The sequence below is a fragment of the Phocoena sinus genome, chromosome 10, assembly GCF_008692025.1.
Source record: "Phocoena sinus isolate mPhoSin1 chromosome 10, mPhoSin1.pri, whole genome shotgun sequence".
NCBI lineage: Eukaryota > Metazoa > Chordata > Mammalia > Artiodactyla > Phocoenidae > Phocoena > Phocoena sinus.
Genome location: NC_045772.1, coordinates 34,549,100 through 34,576,602, shown reverse-complemented (window position 1 = coordinate 34,576,602; position 27,503 = coordinate 34,549,100). Strand labels below are relative to the sequence as shown.

General features: G+C 36.4%; 1 protein-coding gene across 3 annotated transcripts; it reads left to right on the top strand.

The window, feature by feature from the left end:
• The first annotated feature begins 3,577 nt into the window (after positions 1-3,577).
• On the top strand, positions 3,578-26,859 carry ALX1 (ALX homeobox 1). 3 transcript variants are annotated; one of them, XM_032644158.1, is made up of 6 exons: positions 3,578-3,708; positions 3,865-3,972; positions 4,058-4,517; positions 7,313-7,617; positions 10,630-10,758; positions 25,110-26,859. In XM_032644158.1, exons 3-6 carry the CDS (start codon positions 4,292-4,294, stop codon positions 25,428-25,430), a joined length of 981 nt encoding a protein of 326 aa, XP_032500049.1. In that variant the 5' UTR covers positions 3,578-3,708; positions 3,865-3,972; positions 4,058-4,291; the 3' UTR covers positions 25,431-26,859. The 3 variants fall into 3 exon arrangements, with proteins under 3 accessions (XP_032500049.1, XP_032500048.1, XP_032500050.1); XM_032644157.1 differs by lacking the exon at positions 3,578-3,708 and having other exon boundaries at positions 3,831-3,972; positions 4,365-4,517; XM_032644159.1 differs by lacking the exons at positions 3,578-3,708; positions 4,058-4,517 and having other exon boundaries at positions 3,831-3,972.
• Positions 26,860-27,503: the final 644 nt, after the last annotated feature.

The following is a 27,503-nucleotide window of genomic DNA, read 5'->3' as shown; positions in this document are numbered from 1 at the left end:
AAGGAACCAGAGTGGTGTACACATTGCTTCAACTGTTGCTTTGATGTATGTACTCAAAATATTTTTCATTTCCCAAAATATAGTCTCATGGGGGAGGGGGGCATCAAAAGCAACTTTCAGACCATGAGAATTTTTTTTTAATGTAAAATAAGTCAAACTGACAGCCAATCCCTTATCTGAACTTGACTTACCTGAAATTACCTTTGTATGTGGGGGGGGGGGGGGGAGAGGAGGAGTCAGTCATTTCAGTGGGCTTTTAAACGAGTTTTAATTTAATTACTTTAATTCTAGGCTCTAAAGGGAACTAAATAAAGAAAACTTTAAGCACATCCCAAATCACTGTGTTTGGTGAGCTGGCACCTAACAACAACAGCAGGAACAACCACAAACTGGTTGCAGGAATGTTAAATGTAACTTCAAATCAGAACATCAGAGTCACTTCACAAAACAGCCTTTCCGCTGTGTTAGCATCCCTGGTGCCAGAGAAATGAGAAAACAGTGTTGCAAAGAGGCTGAGACTTGAATCTGCAATAGGTCATGTTAACCCTCATCCTTTTGCTTCCTGGACTCTGCACATTCCTTCCTGAGTCTGCCTCAATCCCATCAAGGAGATGTGAAGAAGCATCAGTAGCTGCACCCTGGGATCTGAAAGTGCCAGCATCCTAGAATGTCCTAAATTTTGTTAGGATTTAAAAGAAATTGATGGCTCCCCATCTCTGTGCCCCTCCTACCCCCACTCTCACCCCACTCCCACCACCTCCTGCAAGTGCTTTTTGCCAGGTAGATTGCTTCACTAACATGAAAGATGGGGAGCTGAATCCTGAACCCAGGTTCCAGGTATGGAAAGTGATGAACAATTCTCTCGAAGGAGAAATAGAAAGGTGGAGGACAGAAGGGAATGGTAGCCTGGGGGTGATGGACTGAGTGTGCTGAGATAAAATCCCAATTAGAACCTGGTTTAATAAACTGGGTCTCTCTGGCCAGCCATGGTTCCTCGAGGCACTGCACCCTGGGGCCCTAGCCATGCTGACCCTTTGGAACTGGGGAGGCTGGGATGAGGAATGTGGATTAGAAGCAGGTTTTTAAAGCCTGCTGAAGAGGAAAGAGCCATGTAGGCTCTAGATAGAGTAGCTGAAAGTATTTATCAAAGTGCTGTGGTCAATTTCCAAGAAGGTTATCCTCAAAGCACCAGGCAGAAAATGCCCAGGTAAATCTCAGAGAGGGCAAGACACCCTCCAATCCAATCAGCCTCCAGTTTCTTCTCCCTTCTTGTGCCTTCCACAAATCATTTAATTATTGTTGTTTTAATTAGTATTATTTTAAATTTATTATTTAAGGCTCCAATGGTTAGAGCTGTGACATTACCATAAACTCCATCTCAACCTCTCAGAATCCATTTAATGCAGCTCTTGGCAACCAGAGACCCAGCTTCTTGCCAAAAACTGCAGATTAAGCATTCGTTATGGGAGTTTGCCATTAGCTGTTCCCTACATTTTGGGCACATGTGGTTACATGTCCCCAAACATACAGGACTCTGTGTAATAGATTTGCATTTCCAAGAGGCTCCAGGGATATTAAGTGGGGTTGGTGACACCTTGCACCCATCCCTCCAACCACTACCATCAAAAGTGGGGTTGAGTTGTGGGGTGGAAACGGGTTTACTAGGTAGCTGTGGACCCTGGCTCTTCTGTAGTTTCCTCTGCGAGCTGGACCTTTATTAGTTTACAAGTACTCTAGAGCTTGCATCATATGTCTTTCATTTAAGAGACACCGAACGTTTTTCAGGGAATTCAGGGCTCTTAAGACGCATATTTATAAACAAGCTGACAGAGCTCTACGAGGTAACTAAGTTCATAGCTAGGAGTTGTTTGTATATTTCCTCAAGTCAGCAAGGCGTTGTTCTTGCTGCTGTGAATTTTTGAAAAACCTATTAAACGACCATTTCTCTTATCCTCCCCGTGTCTATTAGAGAAAGGCAGGCTGTCAGAACATCTGAAGGTAAGGTACAGAAGGGGTTAGGAGAGAATCAAAAATTATCAACCCGGGTAAGAGTGAGTGGATAACTCGACTTCCGACATTCCTGTAGGGATGGCCCAGGAACAGCTAGAAAGTGCTCAGGAAGCGCATAGCTTGCTCCTTCGCCTTAAGCATGGATAGGATGTACCAGAGCAACCTCTCGCCAGCTTTTCCTTGGCCTTCCTCCCGCGTACTCCACCCCCGCAGCACCCCACACCCCCCATCCGAGGATGCCAAGCTTGGAGTTCGCGCGCCTTGGTGCAGTCTGGAATTCTCCCTGAGCCCAGTCCCTGAAAGCTTTCCGCCCCTTTTGAGATTTAACAGTTAGTGTTTGGTGCCGGCTGCACGGCTCCGGAGATAGTAATAATACAGCTAAAGTTGTATCATTCAGGAATGGTGTCAACTCGCGAGAACCTAAGTGCGCGCTCAAGGCTGTGCAGAGCGCGGCGCCACGTGAATCGAGCTTGTGCCCCTGCTCGGGAGAAGCGTCTTGGGAGAATGGAGGCTGCTGCTCCGGGGCGCCTGCTGGGGTCCCACTCGGCCGGATCTGGGTTTAGGACCGGCCCCGCTTCTTGGGCAGTGCTGAAGCGCCGCTCTGAGGTGCGCAGCGCTCTATGATTCTTCCCCGGCTGCGGCCCATGCTGGCCTCGAAGAGGGTCTCCCAGTGAGTCCTAGGACAGCCAACACCCCGAAGAAAGTGGGAATTCCCGAGCCCATCCGGAGGCTCGCCAGAATTGGGCTTGGCCTCGCCACCCCAGCGTCGGGGCTGCCCCGCGTGCCCAAGGCCGCGGGGTGACTGCCCGGCTGTCCTGGGGAGACGCGACGGGCGCTGCGAGGGCCTGTGCGAAAAAGGCCGTCGGGTAGAGGCCTCCCTTGGAGGGCGCAACCCGTAGTCCCCAACTTGTGGGTGTTTTCACCCTATTTGCCAGTTTAAGAGGCCTGTTGCTAATGGCGGCCTTTCCTTGCCCAAGGCGCTGAACGCTTTTCCCTCCGACGCGGCGGGCTCCTCCGAAACCAAAGGCAGTCCCGAAGCCTCACAGAGGGGCTTTCAACTCCGCAGTGCTGCCTGCCCTCAGGGAGCGGCCAGCTCTCCGGCCTCCCACCATCCCCTCGGGCTGGGACCGGGGTCCTGCCCCAGCTCCGCGCGCGCCCGTCGCTCCCCGAACGCGCTTTTCAAACTCGACCGCGACCATTTAAGAGTAAAATAATAATCTTTTGAAAACCACCCTGAAGGCCTTCCTCGTACTTAAACCCCTTTGTGTAACGAACCTCTCTCTGGCCTATACTAGGGGCCCTTAGGAGGTACTTTTCCTCTCGGGGTTTCTTAAAATAATCTGGATCTAATGATAAAATCGTGGACCAAGGGGAGGGGTGGAAGAAGGGTGGGGAAATCAGGTTGGTATCGGTATAATGTTTTCAGTGCCTCTTGCTCGGCTTTCCTCTCCCATTGCCACCACATCCACACGCCACCGCATTCCAGAAAGAAAGAAAAGGCCACGAGTTCGTGAGCGCCGAGAGCCCCCGGACGCCGAGCTCCTCGGGATTGGAAGGAGAAGCGGCCCCTCTACCACGGCCATCCCAGTTAATAGCTGCCAACGTACCCGGCTTCTTGGGCTTCGGATTAATGTGGATCTTCCACATAAACGATTTAGGGATGAAGTAAAAGCCCTTTAGAGCAGTACTTCCTTTCAAGTTCGTAAGACGCCTCTAAATCTTTCTGGTAGTGAGTGGCCGGCGTGGGGGTGGGGTGGGGACCGGGTGCCGGGCGGGCGGCCCGGGAGGGCGCAGAGAGCGGGGAGTGGAGGGTTAACTGCTTTGCGATCTCACCGAGCTCTTCCGAAATGCCAGTCCACTGTCGCGACGGCAATGTTTCTGGGTGTCGTGGCCTCATCCCTGCTGGCATTTGTCTGAAATGGAGCTGTCTGTCTAACCTAGGCCTGGACGCGCCCTTCCCGGGTAAGTGGGGAAAGATGGGGGTGGGGTGGGGGCGGAGGGGAGTCCGGGGTGGAGTTAGTCGCCTGCCTATTTTCATATTCATTAGAACTGGGAGGTTGCCCGAGGAGCCCAGCTGAGTTTCAAGATATAAAAGCAACTTCGGGTGCCCCCTTTCCAGCCGGGACGTCTTAAAGGGCTCGGAGCCGGGCAGCTCCCCGCGCCGCAGCGCCTGCTTCCCCTTCGCTCCTCTCTGGCCCTCCCTCCTCCCGCCCCCTCGCTCCCTCCCCCAGCGCGCTCCAGCCTCCGAGCTCCAGTAGCTCCGAGACAGCTTTCCAGGATTATGGAGTTTCTGAGCGAGAAGTTTGCCCTCAAGAGCCCACCGAGTAAAAACAGTAACTTTTACATGGGCGCAGGAGGCGCGTTGGAGCACGTTATGGAGACGCTGGACAATGAGTCCTTTTACAGCAAAGCGTCGGCGGGCAAATGCGTGCAGGCCTTCGGGCCCCTGCCCCGCGCCGAGCATCACGTGCGCCTGGAGAGGACCTCGCCCTGTCAGGACGGCAGCGGTGAGTCCACTGCTCCAGCCGGGGTCGCGGAAGCCCACCCGCAAATCCGGAGTGCGGGGAGTGGTCGGAGCAGGGAGGGAGGAAAGGAAGGAAGAAGGAAGGAAAAAAGGAAGGAAGGAAGGAAGGAAGGAAGGGAGGGAGGGAGGGAGGGAGGGGGAGCGAGAGAGCTGGAGGGCGGAGGAAGGCAGTGGAACGCTGCTTATTTTAGGAAGCGGAGTTTTGGCTGCTGCAGAGCCAAGGAAGGAACCCGCACCCGGTTACTTCCGCGCGGTTCTCCTTTCGCTGTCCTCCACGGGTCCTGGAGTCCCTCTATCCAGGACCCCGGCGTAAACTGATAGGGCGCTAAATAGAGCGTAATTGAGTCAAGACAGCGCGCTTCCTCTGCGAGCCCGCCGAGCTGCCCAGGCAGGAGGAGCTGAAATCCATCACAGCTCGTTAGAGGACGTCACTACCGTCACGAATAAGAAAACTTAGGTGAAAAATGTTTTTTACTTTTCAAGACGCAACGATATTTTTCTTTGTGAAGTTAGAGGGTTACTAGATTAGCTTGTGGGGATCTGTGATTTCTACTTCTTTGGGTTTGCGATACAACATACATTTTTGTTAAACGCCAAATCACTTGAAATAGCTTCGGGCAAAGAATCTTCAATATAATCACTCACTCCCGAATTCTGCGTTGTCTCTTTTTCTGACTCCACGTAGAAGTCACCTAAGAAGACTTTCGGAATGCTTCTGGATGAAATCTTTAACTTTGGATGGCCAAGTATCTCAAAGTCAAAATGTTATCAAAACAAACCATCTATCTTTTCTATCTTGTAACCCAATACAAACCTATTTTTTTAGATCGCGACAGCTAAAGCAGGTTTACAATTCCAAGAGGACTTTTCCTTATCATTGTATATATTCAACAGTTAAGCTGTAAGGAGCGGGTTGTTTTAAAATAACAAACGAATTAAGTGTGAAATATTTACAGCAAGCCTGCCGCCCCTTATTCTAATGGTAGTTCAAAATCTGGCAAGGCACCGGCTCATAGAAGCTCCTTTTCTAAATACCTGGTACGCAATAAGCTTAAAAAACGACCTCGTATATTTTACTTATTTTGTTCAACGTTGCAAGTAACTTTTGACTTGCAAGGTTAAATAAAAAATAAAGGCGCAAACAATAGAGAAAATCAGTTAAATCTCAGTCATTTATTTAGGAAGACGCAAAAAAATTTTATTTGAATACACTGAAGTTTTGGCTTTCTGGCTGTATTTCACATTGCAATATTTTTATTTTGAAATTTATAGAGGTATACATAAAGTTATTTCTATGGACAGGATTTTTAAAAAATGGTTCTGAAATGTCCTCTGTTGACAGCTGGATACGACTCAATCATAATTTTTATTTAAATTGTCGGGATTCCAAAAATAAGAAGAGAAATAGGTGAATTTTGATACTTTATCAAGTTTTTAAAGAACATCATACTACTAGGAGGGGTTTTAATAGGAAAGTATTAAGTAAGATAAATGTAGGCAACAAGCAGTCCGCTAAATTTAGGAAGTCTTTCTCCTGAGATGCCCTTACCCTCACGCCTGCTTCCCCTCCCCCATCCCTAATTACCGCAGTTCCCCATTTAACTCTGCCCGCGGAGACAAAACCGTATTGTTTGTTAATGTCCAGGCTCTTCTTTCTGTTTAGTTTTACCTCACATCTTTTTTTGCCTAAATACTCTAACGTATTTAAGTTACCTAGGTACTAGAGTTCAATACATTTGTATGATGATTAAAGCAGTTGTAAAAATACATCATGAGAGAATTTTAAAATAGACAAAAACGAAAAAAGTGTAACAATTCATTGGAAATCATTGTTGTGGCAGGGCTGACTTAAGAAAAATGCTTCCCGTTGCATTATGTGCCTCCATTACATTTGTGTGTGTGTGTGGCACCATATGATATATTTTCGTTTTATATCATACTGCCAAGCATGCACTCAAATCTGGAGGAAATCACTAAAATTAAAGCACCCCTAAACAGAATGCCAGATGACATCCTTTGTAATCTTTTAATAGATGTTTTAATTTCCGTGCTTTTCTAGAGGGACGAGTAAAGCTTTCTGTCTTAAAACATGTTTCATGAGTTAAGCATAAATTTGACAAATTTAGAAAGAACAGCAAATGAGTTTTTAAGCTAAAGAAGTCTACCTAAATCTTATTATTTTCTGTAGGAAACACACAGAGAAACTGATGGAAAATTCATTTTTTAACTTAGTAGGTCGCTTTTTGAAATAAAAAATGTAAATGCAGACATGATATACAGTTGAAATATTGGAAATACAGTAGGAAACAATACCATATCTTAAATCTATAGTCCATAGGTTTTGTGTGGAGGAGAAACAACTTTTGAAAAGAGTTTGGATTTTGGTTTACGGATAGTATTTAAAATTGAAATATCCTTTTTGAGCCATGTAAGTAGCTTACTTTTGTCTGCTGTGAATAAATAAGACATTAAATTTGGCTCGCGTAGATTCTTTTAAACTAGAGCGTCTTTTAATTTGATTATAAATTATGTGCATAAACATTACATTAATCCTGGAAAATAGAACTGTGTGTTTTGACAAATTATATGAGTTCCATGTACACATTTTTAGATGATTCTAAACCTGCCCAAAGTGAATTAATAATGTGATGATCAAATTAATACTGGCACAATAAATCATAATGGACCACTTGCCTGATGCTCTAAATTACTTCAACTTAAGTCCTTCATCCATGTTTTGCAATCCTGAGAACTGTTGTTTTCCCCCTTTGGGTACAGTGAACTATGGGATCACTAAAGTAGAAGGACAGCCTCTTCACACCGAACTAAATAGAGCTATGGACAACTGTAACAGTCTCCGGATGTCTCCCGTGAAAGGGATGCCAGAGAAGGGAGAACTGGATGAACTTGGGGATAAATGTGACAGCAACGTATCCAGCAGTAAGAAACGGAGACACCGAACCACCTTTACCAGCTTGCAGCTGGAGGAGCTGGAAAAGGTCTTTCAGAAAACCCATTACCCGGATGTATACGTCAGAGAACAGCTTGCTCTGAGGACTGAGCTGACTGAGGCCAGGGTCCAGGTAGGAGCCAAATGAAGGCTTGGGTGTGTGTGTGTTTGGAGGGCGGAGTTGGAGGGGGGATAGTGTTTGATCCATAGTTGTGTTTTACTACAAAGGAAGAAACTGATTCTCCTACTGAAGATGTAGAATGGTGTAGTATGTAAGTGTAGCATGTAAGTCTACTAAAGTTACTTTTTACTTGCAAAGGATTTGACAGCTCGCACACAAGTATAAAAGAAAAGAACACTTGAATTATTACATAGGCATAAAAACTAATGATTATTTTAAAAGAACAGAATATGAACAAATTTCTGATTTCAAAAAGTGATTTTTAAAGGACAAAAAACTAGTCATAGCTATCCAATCTAGTAATCCATGTATTTTATTTTTCTATTTTATCAGCCGTTGAAGTTCTTTTGGGGTTATGTACCCTATATTGGTAACTTATTTGTATAGTAGTCCATACGTCTATAATTTTACTGAGGTTGGGGTTATAATAAAACAAGGAAAAATGAAACAGTCTCACAAACTCCCAGTTGTTATGAATACCATAAACTATTTTCACTATACATAATTAAAGAAAGATCATATAGCTCATCTACAATTTTCTAGCCCCAGGAATTGCCAGTACATGCCATTCCATTATAATTTTTGAAATCTAGATAACTTATATGATTTTTGCAGAGGCAATAGGAATAATAATCTTAAAGTAATTTTTAAATATATAAATTCAGTTAAATTATATCTATATGTTATATTCAAATTATAAAATTGGATGATTCAATATACTAAATTTCTTAATAATTTGAAAAAAAATTTTTAAATACTGGGTAAAATTCTACCTAAGTGTATTTTATTTTTACTAGCCTTGATATTCGAAACTATATTTTATTAGTTCCTAAGTAACAATAATTCAGGAGAATAACCTTTTTCTTTGTGTGTGTTTTTACTACTCCAAATAAAATAATTTGAATTTTGAAATTCCCATAAATCACTAGAATAGAGAAATAAATAAAAAATTTTTTCTGAGTGGAGTAATAGTATTCCTCCTGAAGATTGAGCCATTGTAAGGCCCTTATACATCAGTAAAGACAACATCTGGTGGTGCAGGAATACCAAGCAGCAGATTTTTGCTTTAGTTTGTGGAGACAAATGGTTACTTTATCTTAGTTCAGGAAATAAATGTATAGAAAGTCAACGCTAAGGAAGAATTTTAGAACTGTCAAGTGTTAACACAAACCCCCCACATGTGTGTTTTTTGGTCTTGTGTTCATATATGTAAATTAGTTATACTTGTAACCATAGAAAAATGTGTTTACACACACACAGTGATCAAATGTGCACAAAGCATGTTTTCCCCTTATCATTTCACCAAGTTCTGATTAATTTTTGTCTAAGAACATGCACAGAGAGCCAGCCTGAACCTAATTTACTCAATTGGTTCTCTTTTCTGCTTTTCACATCAGAGTGGTAATTGGCACCCATTTTAAGGAGATTGTCAAGGTCTTTTTCTCAGTAGAAAAGCCCTCATTACTAAATTCCCTCAGTATGCTCCTGCTGTGGAGAGAGCAAGAAAGTGTGTTCTGTTTTGTTTTGTTGTTGATGTTGTCTTAAGCCCTGAATATAGTGGATAATACACACTTCCCAGCAGTGTTCTAAGAAACCATCTGAACAGGTAGCTGTCTTTGCCTTCTTTTAATTGCTGAAAACTCTTCAAAGTGCCATCTTAAATTTGCAGTACATGCTTACGCACCAAACTGAGTATTAATATGTCTCCATAAGTGTGAAGGTAAAGATATAAAAGATTAGAATTGAATATGAAAAAGAGTAAAAATTTCAAATAAATTTTAATGAAAGGCTTTTTACAATTTGCATTTTTATACTTCATTTCCAGCTTCTTTCCTAAGTATTTTATATTCTGAATATAGTTCTGTAAAGACTAAAGAGCTTCCTGAAAGCTGCTTATGTAAATTATATATATTGAATACCAAATTATACATATTGAATATAATTTTCTGTATAGAGAGCTATATTAAAGAGAGCTTTAATACCTTAAAATATTAAAATGATGATTCTGGAAAGCTACAAGTGCAAATTAGTTAATATTTAACCCTCTGAGGAAGATAGGTGTTATAATGGATATTTCATCTATGCAATTAATTAGAGAGATTTGGAAGGCAGTTTAGTGACCCTGTAGAGGCCGTACTAACTCACAGGCTTTCTTGACAGTTGATTATATCTGCCCTGTTTCTTTTTTAATTTACATTACCCGTAAGTCTTTTGAATTGGATAAATGATTTTGAAGATTTTATGAGCATTTTCTATAAGAGAAAATAAGTAAGTGGTGTCATTTACATAATAAACCATTTGTATATTTTAAAACCATAGTTCAGCTTCAGATGATACCATTTTACCCAAAGTCTTTATCATAATCAATATAATATATATAATCCTAATGGTTTTTGTTTCTAAATAATCATGATATTTCTGCTGATGCCATATGTTTTAGATATAATCTTTATGTTTACATTTTTCTAAGTTTTTCTAAGTCTGGGTACAACCCAGAAGAGCCAATTGTTTTGACAGACCCAGATATTAATTTGGTTATAGATTGGCTGGGTTAATGTTGTATACATAGCCCCAAACTAAAAAGTTATGAATGTCTTCCAGACTTGCAGCATTCTCTGAGAGAGGGATTATTATCTGTGATAATTTGAAGATATAAGGAATCTTCACGGTCATATAATCTAATTCTTTTTTATTTTCTGTAAATGAAAAAACAGAGGCTCAGATGTCTTAAATAAATTTTTGAAAATGTCTTGTCTCTTTGTATTAAATTATATTGCCTCATGGACATGGCACTTGTCAGGGTAAAATAGAAAGTAAAATTTGTGGTTCCTTTTCTAATATAAAAAAATTCCCTTTTTAGTAATTATGTTGACCTGGTTTACCTTTCTAATTTGAAGTCTTTGAACATCATATTTGCATTTTCAACTATTCCTTGCCTAAAATTCTACTTTTTTAAAAAATTAGGTTTGGTTTCAAAATCGAAGGGCCAAGTGGAGAAAAAGAGAACGTTATGGCCAAATCCAGCAAGCTAAAAGCCACTTTGCTGCCACCTATGACATATCAGTTTTGCCAAGGACTGACAGCTATCCACAGGTATGGTAAACTGCACAGAACACTGAGAGGCATAGGTGTGGTTTGTATATTCTTAAAAGGGCTAGTATAAGCTTTATTATATCTAATAGCCAAGAATGAAAATTTTAATCTCCAAAAGAATTTTTCCATGTTTGTTAGATTTTTATTTTACTAAAATACTTATTTATTTATTTTAATTTATTTTTCTAGAGCCATTCATTTGAAAATATTTCAGGGTCTCTTCTTTGGTATACATTGAAACAACTGAAGTAGCATCATTCAGTAGTATGTCTTTTAATTTCTCTACTCACTCCCTTTGTTAACTTTTAAAATACATAAAGCATTGCTTGGCATGCTATCTCTGTGGCTGTTGTTTTATGAACCATACCATAACCTGGTGTCACGTGTGGCCTGTGACACCTTCAGTTTCACTGAAAACCATCTTTTTTTCGGTTTTAAGTTCCACTTAAAACTATGTTGTCTTTTCAGCTTTGAATTTGCTCATTGTTTCAAGGAAACATTTAGCCCTTTGTGACATAAAACATATATAGAATTAGTGCTGGACATAATTTTTTGAATGTATCATGTTAAGAAAGACTTCTTTTATAATGGGAGCTCTCATCTCCTTTCAAAGAATATTTAGAAATCCTTTTTCCTATAATTTTTCCTTTTAATTTAGAGAGGGTTTTTTTTCATACTTTGTAATTCACATAAATAAATTTTGTCTTTCTAATTGGGTATTACTTTTTCCTCATACTGAATTATAATATTCAAAATTGTATTTGATACATGATAAAGGACATGTGTATTATAAGGAACTTTTAAACCATCTGTTATTTCATTCCTGATTGTTTAATGATATGCCTTGTAACAGACTACTTTGAAAACAAATATGTAACATATATGCTGGTAGAATACCTTGATAGTCCAGTAAACAAATCATCTCAGCCCCAAACTTAAGGGTATTCGTTTTCTTTAACTGTAAATTCATACCCTGTGAGCATAAATTCAGCCCTTTAATTTCATGCTATCTTTGTGTTCTTGTGCCTTTCATGATTTTTTAAAACCCTATTTTGAGAACTTCATTCCTCCAGATAAATCCACCAAATTTATTAATGTAATATTATATGCAAACAAGAGCCTTAGAGATCACCTAGTTCAATTCCTTCATTTTAGAAGTCAGGAAACCAGACCCAGATGAGGTAAAAAAAAATTGGTCTGTGATCACACAAATGGTTCCTTAGTCTATAAAAGACTGTTACAGCTAAGCCTTGCCACTGCAGTTTGCCAGAAGACCAACATTATGGGTACCTTTTGAATAAATGCCCATACCTACCTTAAGAAGAATCTTGTTTCTTTCACTTTAAAAATTTTATCTTAAAGTAGCTCCTTTATATTTTCTCCTATTTTAAAAGCATGTATATACTCCTGGTTACTTAACATCACAGGGCTAATGAAATCTTATTCACCAAATATTTTGAGTGTCCTAGTTGAGTTCTAAACAAAGTGCTGTGAGGATGTTTGTCCACTAGGCTGTAAGCGCCATGAGATCAGGCACTGCTATTTTCCTAGCTGTTAACACGACTATAGCCCTTACTGTCAGGCACTGTTCTAACTAGGTTACATATATTAACTCATTTAATCCTTACCACAACCTTATGTAGTAGGTGTTGTTGATTATTCCCATTTTTCTTAGGAGGAAACTGAGGCACAGAGAGGTGAGGTATTTACTCACTTTCATTAGTGGTAGTGAACCCAGATTTGAGCAGAGCCAGTCTAGCTCTCAAGGGCAAGATCCTAACTCCCACAATAGACTGTCTCTCCCAGGGAATATGTTTGAATGATTGAATGATTAACTAATACCAAAGGAGCTTAAGTTGCATTATTCAAATTGCAGTTTAGTTCAGGGGAGGAGAGAATGTTCTCACAACCAGTGAAATAACAATTAAAAAAATAACGGAGATGGCATATACTGCGTATAATTTTGAACTACTTGACTGTTGGTGACTTTAGAAATAATAAAGTCACAAATTATGAACTCTTTTCAAATGGACTTTAAACAGTCTTACTGATATGTCCCACAACACTTGACTGTGATGTGTCTGTTTTTCACCTTATTGTTTCGATATTCATTCCTTTCCTTATTACCATTTCTATTTGCCACTTTTCTGCTCCTTGCTTTTGGTTGCCTTATCTCTAACCCCCCTTTCTTCTTTAGTATATCATAAAACATGTAGAATAGTGCCTGGACCAATTAAGCTCTATACAAAAGCTTAATATAACAATATAACTAGTCACCCTTTTTTCCTAAAATTATCTTGCTACTATGTTATTGTGCCTCATAGCTTGTGACATTAACGATTAGCAGAATGAGGTCACCTAGTAGCTCAGGCAGGAAGGGAAATGGTAAAATCAAATTATACATTTGATAGTCTTTTTCACTCCAACAAAGGATAAATTTTAAAAAAAGTCCCCTCACAGATAACAAAATTTGCACTAATTCTTCTTGTGGCTTCTCCATAACTTATATACATTGGTTACACCGCCTCACAATTTAAGTATGGGAATGCAGAGATCATATGTTGAAGTTATTTTGACAGTGCAATTCATTAACAATGATAAAAATCAATACTGATGAATCCACACTACTTTTCTGTATTGGTAAGTCATTTAATGTTTGGTTACCAAAAATTCTGAAATCAAGCATCTCCCACTCCCCACTGTAGGTGTTGGATAAAGTCAGGGGAAAATTCCATTTTAACTTAAAAATACATGGTTGACATTTTTTAGTTCGTTTGAAAAAAAATAATTATGCAAAAATCATGTCTCTCAAGACTCAGCCTAAGGAAATTTTTTTTTTTATCATGTGGCTTAAAAATAGAAGTTTGTAATGGGAAAAATAGGAACTGAAATAGAGCCTAACCAACTCAATGCAGTAAGACACTGAATTTGGTTACTGTTACTAATTACAGAAAAAGAAGTATTAATTACAAAATGTTGGAACTAGAAAATGTTGGCGGCAGGACAGAAATAAAGAATTAGCAATTTGGCAGGGAAACAAAAGCATACACAGAAATACATCAAAATCAGAAATGGTTTACAAAATGATCTCCTTAAGCCTGCTCATAATAATAAGCCTGTGTATCATAATCTTACCTAGCACAAAGGTATCTGTATATAACATATAATGTTTATTTGTGAATAGTAATTAATATTTTCTAAAATGTTCTAAATACTTTGTTTCCACTGGTCTTCATTACACTATAGTAACAACAGCTGTAACAGTAAAAATAGTAACTACCAGTTGAGGGCTTATTTTAAGCCAGGCTTCCTTCTTATAGCCATTAACTCATTGAATTTGAGCCCAAGTTTCTTGAGTTCGGGAGTCCCAGGCTTTTTATGCAACATTATGTTGGAGTCTCCCTAATCCAACACGGTGTTGAAATAGTTCAATTTTGACCCTAAAGCATCGCATTACTTTGGTAAGGAAAAATGCTTTCATTTTTTAAATTTGTAAAATAATAATATAAAACATTTTAAAAATGTAGATACTTCTTAGACTGTTTAAGATATTCTTTTTCTTAAACTTACTCATATGTGATAGCAAACAAACAAATAAGAAAGTGAGTGCTGTGATGTCAGTAGTAATACACTCTAAAGGTAGTATATTTTGATGTAGTGAAAAGCTGTTAGTTTTTAAAGCTCTCTTTTGGGTCACAATATCAGTTGCCATTTGTGAACACTGTATAGCTAAATTAAATTACTTGATATTCTCCAACACATGATATTTTAGAAAAGAGGCTCCTTGCTTGTGCTAAGTCTGTTTCCCTCTATCTTGAATTCCCTTGCCTTCACCTAAACCGTATTTCTTCCATGAAGCCTCCTCTCAATTTTCCCTCAATCAGCGCATCACTTTCTCATTGACATTGTGGTGGATTGTGTAAAATGTCTCCCACACATTTAGAATGTAAAGTATTTAAAAGATGATTCAGTTCTTATTCACATTTGTATCACCACAGTATTAAGCAAATTATGTATACACTGAATAGATGTGAAAAAAAGTACTGGTTCACTTCACTATTCAGGAGTACATTATAAAACAAAAACTAGTCTATTTTTAATAAAACAGATGGTTTCTGAATCTCTGATATTAACCAGCTCTGTGGTCTTAAGCAATTAACTTTTCCTCTTTGAAAAGAATAGACTAGAAAGATTTTGTAGACCCCTTTCAGCTTAATTTGTTTTTCTTGCAGAGTTGTTTGCATTTTATCAAACAAATATATGCCAGGTATTGTTTTAGGCACAGAGGTTATACAAATGATCCAGACAAAATCTCCTGCTTTGTGGACAGATTACAAACTAGATATTACAAATTCTGCAAACACTTCTTGATGCAAACTAGACCCAGAAAGCCAAACCAATTAGAGACCTACATAATTTTGTCCTTGAGTTTAAGAAGCAAGCACATATCTATCAACATTAGATTCTAACTTGTTTCTAATTTATCAAAACCAAAGCATTTTTTTTTTTTTTTTTTTTTCCGGTACGCGGGCCTCTCACTGTTGTGGCCTCTCCCGTTGCGGGGCACAGGCTCCGGAAGCGCAGGCTCAGCGGCCATGGCTTACGGGCCCAGCCGCTCCGCGGCATGTGGGATCTTCCCGGACCGGGGCACGAACCCGTGTCCCCTGCATCGGCAGGCGGACTTTCAACCACTGCGCCACCAGGGAAGCCCAAAACCAAAGCATTTTTAAAATAATTAATTTTAGTGAATAAAATATTTTCTGTTAAGTTATAAGCATTTTCTAAGAGATTATAGCAGCCTTCATTCTTAAAAGAAGAGCTAACTTCATGCCATTAGGTTTAGTTTGGATTAAAAGTACACTAACTTTATCATTTACTAGCTGAGTAACTTTGGGTAAGTCTCCGGACTTCCTTGATCTTCAGAGTCTTTATTTGTAAGATTGAGGTATTGTTGGTGCTAGAGTTGGTAGTCTTAGTAGTGTAGATGATGATGATGATGGTGATGATGATGATGATGATACTTTTTCTGTTATGGAGAGGATTAGAGTGATTTCTAAACAGTCTTTGCAGCTAAATCCTGGGATTTGGGATGGGCCATGGATTCATGTATGACTGTGGGCTGCACAATTAGGGAGTTGTGGATTCAAATCCTGGCTCTGCCACTTAATAGATTTTTAGACCTTTGGCAAATAAATTAACCTCTAGGAACATTTCTCTTCATTTATAAAATGGTGATACAAGTTCATGTGTTATTCGTGAGGATTAAACAAAATAGTTTATGCAGAGTTCTTAGGATATTGCCTAGTACATAATGAGTGCTCAATAGTCATGGTTCTATGATAGCCATTAATCATTATTAATCTTTTTCTGCAGTAGAGAGGTAGCTAAGTGGTTTGAATTTTCCCTTATGTTGTAGCATTAAGCTCATCCAATCTGTGAGTATATTTACTATTTGGGGATCTAGAGAAAGATCAAATTCAGTTAAATACACTTTCTTCTTTAAATTAGGATGAACAAATATGGTAGCTTTAGGAAACTTTGAGTATATTCTTAATCCACCAAAATTATTTTCTCATGAAGAAAATATTTTCATCAAAATTTTCGAAAAAAGGGTTGAAGGTTTTCCCACCAAAATTTTCAATGAGGTTTTACTTAGTATATATTGGGAATAATAATTAAATCTATATATTCCAAATGCACTAAAAGACCCATGCAGTATTTTTGCTTTCTGTTGTTTAATTGATGACTTTATAAATATATGCCACTTGGAGTTTGAACATACCAAGAGTTGGATTCAAGTTCTAGATAATTTGTAGTAACTGGAGTATTTAAAAAAACAGATGAAAGATGTATACTATTTCTAGTTTAACAAATCTATTTCAAACATTGTTATTATACAACTTTTAAAAGGAAATGTTAAAGTTTCTGTAAAATAGTGATTTGAAGATATTGTACACCCTACTTTCTTCTCTCACAAGTATCTGTCCTAATCTTAATGTTTACCTTTGCTTAATCTAAATAAGGAATATGAAACTTGTTTTCGTTTACCACCGTGGTTTAGTGATTTAAAGATATCTGGAGCAGGTTTGTTTTTTGTTTGTTTTCTGGAGCAGTTTTTACCTTTAGAAAAAGTATCACATTTTTATCACTATTATTTCTATTTTTCCCAGATATTTGAAGTAAGCAAAGATCCCAAGGTCTTTAAAAAATATTAATAATATAGCTATACTTGATGCATTGTATAATGAACAGTCTCATAGCTGTCAAACAACCAATAAGATGTTCATATATTGTGATACAATAAAACTTCCCTCATGATGAATGGAGGGACAAAAATGTTAACAGCATCAGGTCAGCAGGTCATAGTGGTATTGTACAATTTCTCACAGATTATAAGCACAAATATTTAATATTATAGAAGGACATAATTTATTCAAATTAATATAATTTTTACAATGGATAAAGTTGCTAATTTAATTAAATATATGCATATATATTTTATATAAACACATATAAAGACTATTTCACATATATGTGTATGTTAAAACTAAGTTACGTGTAGTAGGAGGTAGATTTTGTTAGTATCAGGTAAAGGTGCAGCTAGACACAGACAGTGAATAATTCTTTTATTTTGTTGAAAGTACAGGTTCTTTAAAGAGGTAAAGAATATCCTCCAAAAAAAGTAAAGTGCATTCATGTTGTTGACTGTGAAAGGAGATTTATTTTTTTAATGTAATATTCAAATTTAATGTGATTTAAAGACTTTGCATAGTCGTAATAACTTAGCTGTTTTTTTTTTTTTGCTTTTAATAAGTGACCACTGTTAAAGCATTGTATTTAACTGAATTGGTCATACATATTTTATATTTTAAGAGGAAAGAATAAATCAATAAATTGAGTAGGTTACCAAAATAAGTAATAAATATGAAAATAAATTATTGAGAAGTGCCAATGTTGCTCATACATATAAAAACTACCTTATAGGAGAATAGAGAAGAACCAGGGGGGAAATTAAGCATCAAAGTCTGAGAAGTCTGTGAGAACAGACTTGTGGATTAAAACCTGCAGTTCAAACCATTATTGTTAGTGTGAACCTCAGGATATATTTTAATCCAGAATTTTATGTGTGCCATATTTATTAAGCCACATGTGTCTGTGGGTTTTCTTTTTTATTTTAAATTGTGGAATGTTAAATAGAAAAAAATTTTTGTGCAAATGCACAGTTGAATTAAAAATCACAAAAATAAAATTCAAATTATAGTTAACACAAATACAAGATGAATATAATTGATAACTTTACTCGGGATTTTAAGAATAAATTCACATCTCGTACATGACACTATGTGGGACTCTCTAAGATTAAAAATATACCATGTAAATACTTCAAGTGTTTGCATATTTGATTTACATTTTAAGTTAATAATTCACAAAGAAAACTTAATTTATATTATAATTTTTGTTTCTTATAATTGTAAATTTTTAATAGATGAATTGTCATTAAAAATGAATCAGCAATAGTTACCATGCATGTATTAAAATACATGAAAAATAAGGTGACAAATAGTTGGAAAATACTTCATATGATAATTGTTGCTGGATAATTATTAAAAAAATAGCAAATGCTAGGTGCTATGATTTTATTCTCTCCTTAAGTGAGTTGATTTGAAAAGTTTCATTTTAAGGCATGTAGGGTGAGATTTTCTATGAATCTTTTTTTAAAAATGATCACAATTAATACAAAATTTGAGAACACATTCAACACTAAAGGAAACGAGAAATGTTCTTAATGCTTCCTCTGTCTTTGACTTGGAGCATATTTCAAATATTATTCCAATAATACAAAATTTAAATACCTTTATATGGTATCATTCTTAAAATTTTCAGACATTAACATTTCTCATGAGACTTAGTGCTTTTAATTTTTGCACTAATGAGATATATACTTTTATTTTTTCTATATAGCAGTTTTCTTCTCAGTTCATTAATCTCATATGACTATTATATCTAATAGTGATTTTTTTTAACAGAAAAGGCATTCTTTCTTGTTTCAAATCCCTGTATACATTTCTAAGTTGAAATTTTATTTAAGAACTCAAAGTAGCAATGAATACTTAACATGTGGTCCTTTTCTGATGAATAAATAATTTCTGATCCCTTCAACTTAATAGTACCATGTGCTGAAAACATATATTTTTGGAATTTTTGAAATGTAAATTGATTCCCCCCAAATCTTAGTATTTGTATATTATCTTAAATTTTTTTCATTACAATTCCACCTAATAAGAGGGCACTGATGAAAACATACCCTCATTTCTATCTCAGGTAGTACCTAAACTTGCTCAGATTGATCTTTTCACTGCATAATTAATTCAAGTTGGGATTTTTTTTTTTCCAGATGCACAAAGTCTCAGTGTGTGTTATTCACTGGTAGCAAATTCACTATTTAGAAAAACACTTATACCCCTTCTCCCTGCCGGCAGCTTACTGATGTAGTTACTAGAAAAGTTAATGGGACCCTAAGTTTAGACAACAGCTAAAAATATCTGCAAGTTACTAAGCATATGATTCTTTTAATATTTTATCCCTCTAAATTTTAAAGGAACAGATATGCTAATAAAGAATGTAATGGTCTCTTAAAAATTGAACTGCTTTTGTAAACAGTGATGTTTTCATTTTTAAAAGAGACCATATAAGAAATCAGGTAAATTAAATTATATAGTGATAATGTGGTAATAAATCTATATAGTAAGTATTGAATAATATTCAGAGTAGTCAATAAATGTAAACATTCTGTCAAAAAGGAAAAACCAAAGTCAACTTTCAGATTTTAATGCAAAGAAGCTATTGCTATAGCATCATCACAAATACCTCTTTGTGAATCCCTGATCTCTGTCTTTTTAAAGCAACCTTTTAACTCCCTCAGGGAAGTGTTGGGGCTGTGATGTGAGGGTAGTGTGAGGATAGGATAATATGTGTATCATGATGTGTGTGTGTGTCTATGTATGTGTGTACATGTAGATGTTGGTGGCTGGTAGAAGCAGTGTATATGTAGAGGAGTAAGGTTAAATAAACTTGTTTTAGTAGAAAAATAGTTGGTTTTAGAGATGCTCTAAAATTAAGGAACAGTTATTACTCATATATTCTCACATTTTTCAGTATTTCTATTAAATCCAGATTAAATTCCATTGGCTAGTGTCTCAATAAATACCACTAACAGTAGGATATAGAGTATATAAATCAGGAAACTGTTTGCTTTTTTTTACACATCATGCTACTTTACAACTAAGGGAAAGACTAATAAACTTACATTAAAAGGTTTTTTAAAAGTATGAAAAATTCCCCACTACAATAAAATCAACAAATATATAAGAAATATACACCAAATTTAGCATACTAAAATTTTCTTTACAGTTTTGGTTATATAAAGAATATGTCTGTATCAAGTTTCCATGATGAAGGTAAATGAGATTTATAATTTCCTATCCATGATTTACCCTATTCAATTCATGACATATATAGATCCACAGTGAAGAGCTCTTAATATATATGTGTATACTTATATATCACCCCTCTCCTTCCTAGCCCATTGCTTTTAATTCCTTGAAAGGAAAGTGAATGTTAAATGAATTTGATTTGTTTGGAAAGAGACGAAAAAATCAACTTTCCTCCAAAATTCAAAGTTATGGAATAATTAAGTTTTTACGTGATTAGAAAAACATTAAGGGGCAAACGTTCAAAGTGGAGAGTTCTAAGTCAGCTGAACTTCCATTCATGCTAATGGGAGGTAGTTGGCTAAGTTCCCTGGACAGTGCTTTGAACATACCATCAGAACTTTAAAAAATGCTGTGAACCACATTAAAACATTGAATATTTTTAGATTATCCACTCCTTTTAAACACAAAGAAGAAAAAATGGAAAGGCAAGCAGTCTTTTTTCCTCATTTTTCTTTTCTTTTTTTTTTTTAAGCACACGTGAAAAAAGGATGTGGACATGATTCAGTAATGCTGTTCCTGGTTGTAAAGCCCTTGAATATTATACAGTTAGAAGCCTACAAAAAAATTATTTGGTGTCAGTGAACTAGTCTAAAACTAGTCTAAAAAAAAAGAAAAGTAGTGATCTTATTTAGAAAAAAGTGCATTCTTTCATTCCAAAATTTAACAGCAAATACAGAATTTTTAATAAGTCAGAGAGTAAGATTTTTGTATGACTTCTCTGTTGACAAATATATACGCAGTTTTAGACAATATGTGTCGATTCTAGCGCATCATTTTAAAATGATCACTTACAAGAATAGGATTGGTGGAGGGATGGAGGAGGCATAGAATGAGCCCACTTGCACAGCAGTAGATTTATTAAACCACAAGCTCAAACGACTTTGTTGTTCAATCAAATATCGCCTTCAAATATTAACAGAAGTAGATGATCTAGAACAAAGATGATACCTGCTGGGTTATCCCTACGGTGATCAGATGACATCTAGATTATATTCTGTTGTCAGTGCTGGATGTTAATAAGGGTGAAGGGTGTTGACGACCTCTAGCATATCCAGAGGAACGTGACTGGAATGATACCGTCTGGAAATCATGTCATATGAGGAATCCTTAGAGGAAAGAGACTTGTGATTGTATAATAGTCACCTGATGATATTTGAAGGTTTTCCCATGTAAGAAGGATGCTACTTATTCTGTATCATTTTAAGGGACAGACATAGAAGAGATAGATAGAGAAAGATAACAGTCACTTTTTTACAGAGCTCTCCAAAAGGGAATGGGATGTTTTTTAAACAGGGTGAGCTTCTTATCACAGGAATCGAACATAATTGAAAATGTACAAGGGTTTTTTGCATTTGGAAAGAAGCTGGACTTCAATAGTGTTTCCTGATCCTAGGTGATTTTAGGAATTGCTTGTGTGTATTACTATTGCCATTATTTTAGTACAAATCCCCTCAGCCACACCCCCTGCTTAATGAATCAGAATCTCCAGGAAGATGCATCTGTGGTGGATAGTAAGTGTTTAACAGAAAAAAAAAACCCAAAAAACTGCCTAGGGAAATATAGTCAACAGGGTCCAGCTTTGTAATTTTCATGATTTCTGTTAAGATTGTGTAGTATGGTGATTCTAGCATTCAAATCATGGGGAAAATTTTAGATATATTAGCATAAATTGTCCATAAAGCTTTGATTACATCTGCAAGATGGATCAGTCCAAATTTCATATTCTTAGAGATTTTTCCATTATTTAATAAATGTATATAAAGGGTTTTTCATATGCTGTGTTAGGCCTGGGGATGAGAAAACAGTTGTGAGCGATCACTGGGAATTTTGCTTTCAGAAAGTGGAGTCTATGAACAACCAAAAACTTAGGGTTGTTAATAAGTAAATAACAATTTCAACTCATAAGACTAGTTTTTATGTCATTGTAGCATTTATAAGATTTCTTGGCTTCAGATTTGACCTCTACCATTGCAGTTATGCCATCTTGGGTGAGATTCTTAAACTCTTTGTTCTATAGTTGTACCTTTTACGAAATGGGGATAGTAAAAGCACATACCTTTTCCGATGTCAAAACAATTAGAAGTCTTCATCATGCTTTTAACATAATGCTTGACACATGGTAATTAATTGATAACTGTTAGCTATCATGAGCGCGATCTTGATCGTCATCATCAGATGTTTTAAACATCCAGAGGGAATGCTTCAGAGGAAGCAAAACCTCAGTTCACTGGGGATATTATTTTTTATGATTTGCATCTAACTTTAATATAGAAACCAACTAGATCCCCAAAGTCTAATGAAAACATGCCAGAAATTTGAAAATCAAAGAAAGGCTGGGAAGAGAGGGGTGATAGAGATCATGGAAACAGGGCATAGCAGTAAAAGCATGTGACAGCATCACTACCCATGAGAATATCTGGGTATCCCCTCAAGTCCAACTAAAGTATTGCTGTTTGTAAATTGCTTTACTAATCTGTTCTGTTCAGAAGACATTTCTATATGTTGTATTTCATGAAAAGTAACTCGTTTAGCTTGCTTGATCATGTTCAGGTAAGAAGTTTTGATCAAAATAACAATATTTGCTCATGTCGTGGAAAGTGGAGAATTTCTTTTCATTTTATACATAGATTACTGTTAATTCTTTCAGGGGAAAAATATTTTAAATTTAAATTCATAGATTTCCTTCCTTGCTTTTACTCTCCTTATTTTTTCTTTTTGACTGAGTTGTTAAATATATTTCTATGCATTTGGAATACAAGTAGATGATTTTAATAATAAATTCTAGCAACACTGTGTATAAGTTGAGGGATCCTTTAACAAACATAAAATGTAAATAATCTTTCTCCACCACTATCTTGCCTTGCATTTATTTTTTCAAAAGTAAGCAAGCAAGTTCACTTTCATTTCCTGAAAGCCCTTTTGTCAGACATATGACTGTGGTTTTTGCAGTGTAGCACAATGTTTGATTGAATGTCAGAGGAAAATCACCCAGATCAAGTTAGAAGAGCTAGTTTGACAGACTAATGACATTAACAGCCCCTCCTGTTGGTTTGAGATACATAACTCAGCAGTCACTGGCACCAATCATCATACTTTGGCTAAAGTGGGATACATATACTAGAATGAGCCAAAATTAAAACAGCATAGCCCATGACGATTTAAGGATTGATAATGTATGCAAATCGTGATGGACAGCTAGCTAGATAGCTAGATAGATGTCTATAGGTATCTCTCACAGATTTGACATATTTAAAGCAGCTTAGAAAATATTTATATAAAGAACTATTAAACAATACTAAAATGAGCATCTTGCCAACCACTGAAGCACCACCTAAGGGATAATATTTGTTGTTCAGTTCAGTTTAGAACTGAACTGTGATCCTTTCTAAGTGACAGAGTAACACCTCTACAGTGTAATCTAGAAGTTTTTGGCTATTAATTGAAAATAAGTTGTCTTAAAAAATATGGCTTCAGCTTGGGTGTTGTAAGACTATACCAGAGGCTATATGTAGCAGACTGAAATTTCTATGTAAAAATAAATATGAGAAAACAGTTCTTGTATATGTGTTGAAATAATTGACGATTCCATTCTAATTATGATTTTAAAAAAGAAAAGAAAGTCAGATGGGATAAAGATATATATTGTTGTTTTGTTCTAGTCTAAATCTATTGTAATAATACTGTAAAAGGCAAATAATTTTTAAATTTCGTTTTCTAAGGCTGCATCTCTCTGCCATGCTATACCAAGCAACATTTTCCTTTTTTCCCAGCTCCTGCCGTTTATCAGGATTTTCTCTGTGCTTCTCAGTCATGCATGTGATCACTTTTTTTTTTGCCCCTCTTTAAATAGCTAGTCTAAGATACCTCCTATTTAAAATTCATAGTATACAAATTCTACTTAATGTTTCTTTTACATGCTAGTAACTTTAGAGAAATTTGTATTTGCTGATAATATTGCACTGAAATGTTTCCTGTAGAGATTTAATGAGATGAGATGTGAATTTCTTGGGCACAAATGATAACCCAGTTTTCAATCTTATATAAGATGTTATCTAGTACTTTATTTATATTCATATGATATTTTTGCTAATACTTGCATATTTTTCTCAATTGTGCTTTCATTATTGGGTAATAGTCAAGTTTTAGAATTCTGAATCTGTTCTACATGTCATACTTCTGCTGCAACCTCACTATATCATATATAAATCATAGAATAAATGTTTAAAATATGTGTATAATTGTCCTTTTCACAGAGCTATGTATTCAAGACTATAGGATATGAAAAAACAATGAAACAGTGAACATTTTCCAAAATGAGTTTGATCAAAAATATCTCTGAAGAACAAACAGCCTCGTATCAGCATTGGTTTCCAGCACAAACTACCACATCAAGAGTCCAGATGTGGAATTTAAAAAAACAAACGCAGTTGTGTAATTTTGTTTAGAAAGATGAAAACTATATTTAAACTTAAAACCATATTCTTAACCACTTTTCTAAGCACATGAATTGGTCAGGAATCATGAATAAATCTTCCAGATTTCATTTTAAAAATCATGACTATAAAAAGAATACTCGAGATTGACATGTTTTGAGAGTATTTTATGTGGTCAGATATGTGGGTTTTGGTGATCCATTCCAGTATAACAAACTAGAAGAATCTTTCAAATAACTATTTTTCAGTAATTGCTTGATGTACTCAGAATGAAATTACAGACCACCCAACAGGAGCAAACAACTGAACAACTAACAAAAAAACGAACAACTAACAAAACTTCGTAAATACAGTTTCACAAAAGTAAGGGAACAAAAGTGAGAACGTGTAAATGTAGTAATATTTGTTGTTTTATATATTCCAGATTCAGAACAATTTGTGGGCAGGAAATGCGAGTGGTGGTTCTGTGGTCACTTCGTGCATGTTGCCACGTGACACTTCCTCCTGTATGACACCTTACTCTCACTCGCCTCGGACAGATTCCAGTTACACAGGGTTTTCAAACCACCAGAACCAGTTCAGCCATGTGCCCCTCAACAATTTTTTCACTGACTCTCTTCTTACCGGGGCTACCAATGGACATGCATTTGAAACAAAGCCAGAGTTTGAAAGGAGGTCCTCCAGTATCGCAGTTCTTCGAATGAAAGCCAAGGAGCACACTGCCAATATTTCATGGGCCATGTAACATACAGTACTCTTTTCTTTTTCTCTTAATGGCAAAGTAAAACATTCTTATTTCTCATATTTAAAGGATACCACAATAAGCTGCTGTGTGTGGAATTGCTAAAGGTCAAGATATACAGTGAGACCAGCTTAAATGAATAGTTGTTATTATTTAACATTAAAATCTAAGAATGAACCTCTGAAAAGACTCAATAGGTTTACCATGCACCCGTCTCCACAAACTCTGTTTTAGTAGTAAGATTTTTTTTCTATTGTACGAGTCAATGAAATATGATCATGCAGCTTCTGAAAAGAATAAATGTATTAAACAAATTCCTCTGTTATAGATTGATTTATGTTAGTTCTGTATAACAAGAAATCCCTTGTAAAATAATACCTGAAAAAGGAGGAAATGCACTGGGGAAAATGTCAAGATACCAAAGCTGTCAGGTAAATATTGAAGCAGGGTGTTTGGGGGAGTTAACTGGCGTTTCTCCCTCTCTGGCTCCAAGACACAATGGGCATATCCTCTGTTGCTGAGAATTTATCTACAGGCCTTGAAGATTTTTTTACCTCTACATGTTTTGGTGAATTTCCACTCCGTGAAAAAAGGGACTCTTCGGAAATGACCAGCATTTGCATGAAATATTCGGGCATCGTTTCCTGAAACCATGTGGCTAAAGGTGATAACTGAAATATCCTGGTGTGATTTAAAATACAGTCACAAGAACAGTTTGTATAAATGCCATCTTTTTAATGAAAAAGCCGGCACGGACTCAGCAATTAATTATCACACACAAGAGAAAAAGAAAGTTACAAAACCGGCTGTTGCTTTTAAACTAAAATTGTCAATTAAACTGTACACACAAACATCTAATAAATACACTCAAAGAAATATTTTCAGTTAAAGGAGCAGCAGTTGGAATCTCTATTTATTTCATGAGTATGTGCAAGTGCACGTGTGTGTGTTTGTTTTTTGACATAGAAGCTGTAAGCATTTTTTGCTACTGTGGTTTTGCACAGGGAATTAAAATGTCAGAAGGCTCTCTAAAATTTCTGGTGGAAAAGAAGAGAAGAAAAATACATTGCATCTGGAAAATTGCTAACCCCTTTGATTTACTTCTCCTCCCTTTCCCCTGTCACATTCCAGGCTTTTTCAGATGAGTGAAATGTCAACCTCCTTGAAAGACTCTTAAGTTCATAAAGGCAAAGTAAATTAATTGAAATGAAGATGGCTTCCATGGCTTGGATCAGAGCACGATCTGCTCTTTGTACTCACTTAGAATCTTCCTTGTGGTTCCTACAACCTTTAGGGATATGCTTGGAAGCCCTAAAGGCTGAAGGGCAAGAATAAATGAATTTTTAAAATTAAATTTCAGAAAAAGTACTTAAATCCAGTAAGTGTCTGTTTCTAGTGGGAAAATATTTACAGCAGTTAGACATCTTCTGTAATAAAATTTTAAATCAAGCAGATGATGGAGATGAGTGATGTCCTAAACAAACATTCTTTGACTTCATAATAACTCTGTTCTTTATTACTTTTGTGTTCTCTCTTTTTCGTTTTGTTCCCAAGACAAACTTGTTCAACTTTGGCCCTGAGAATTATGCTTACATGCAGGAGCTTTTGTCAAAGGATTGTTTAGGCAGCTGTTAAATATCCTTCATGTTTTAGAATAGAATGACTTCTTTTAATACACACATATATCTGGTCAGTAGGAATTTGTGAACTAAAACTTAGAACTAAAATGTGAGATTTTTTTTTTTTAATTTCCCCAATCAGTGGTATCCATGTTCATTTTCTTCTGCTTTCATAATTGAAATTTTAGTGTCCCTTGCCTAATAACTTATATTTTTAAAATGAGAGACAAAACTCATTTTTGAATCAAGTTTGAATTTCACTTCCTTATTTTTTCCTTCTCTAAATTTTTTCCTCATTAATTCTAATAATTAGTTGGAGCTTCTGTAACTCAATTCTTTTCAGTGTAAATAACATCTTTTTAATTGAAGTTCTACGTCTTCAATGCTTTGTATAAATTTAATTCAATCAGCACATTTTTTTTTTTTTTGACACCTACAGTGTGTGAAGTACTATTTG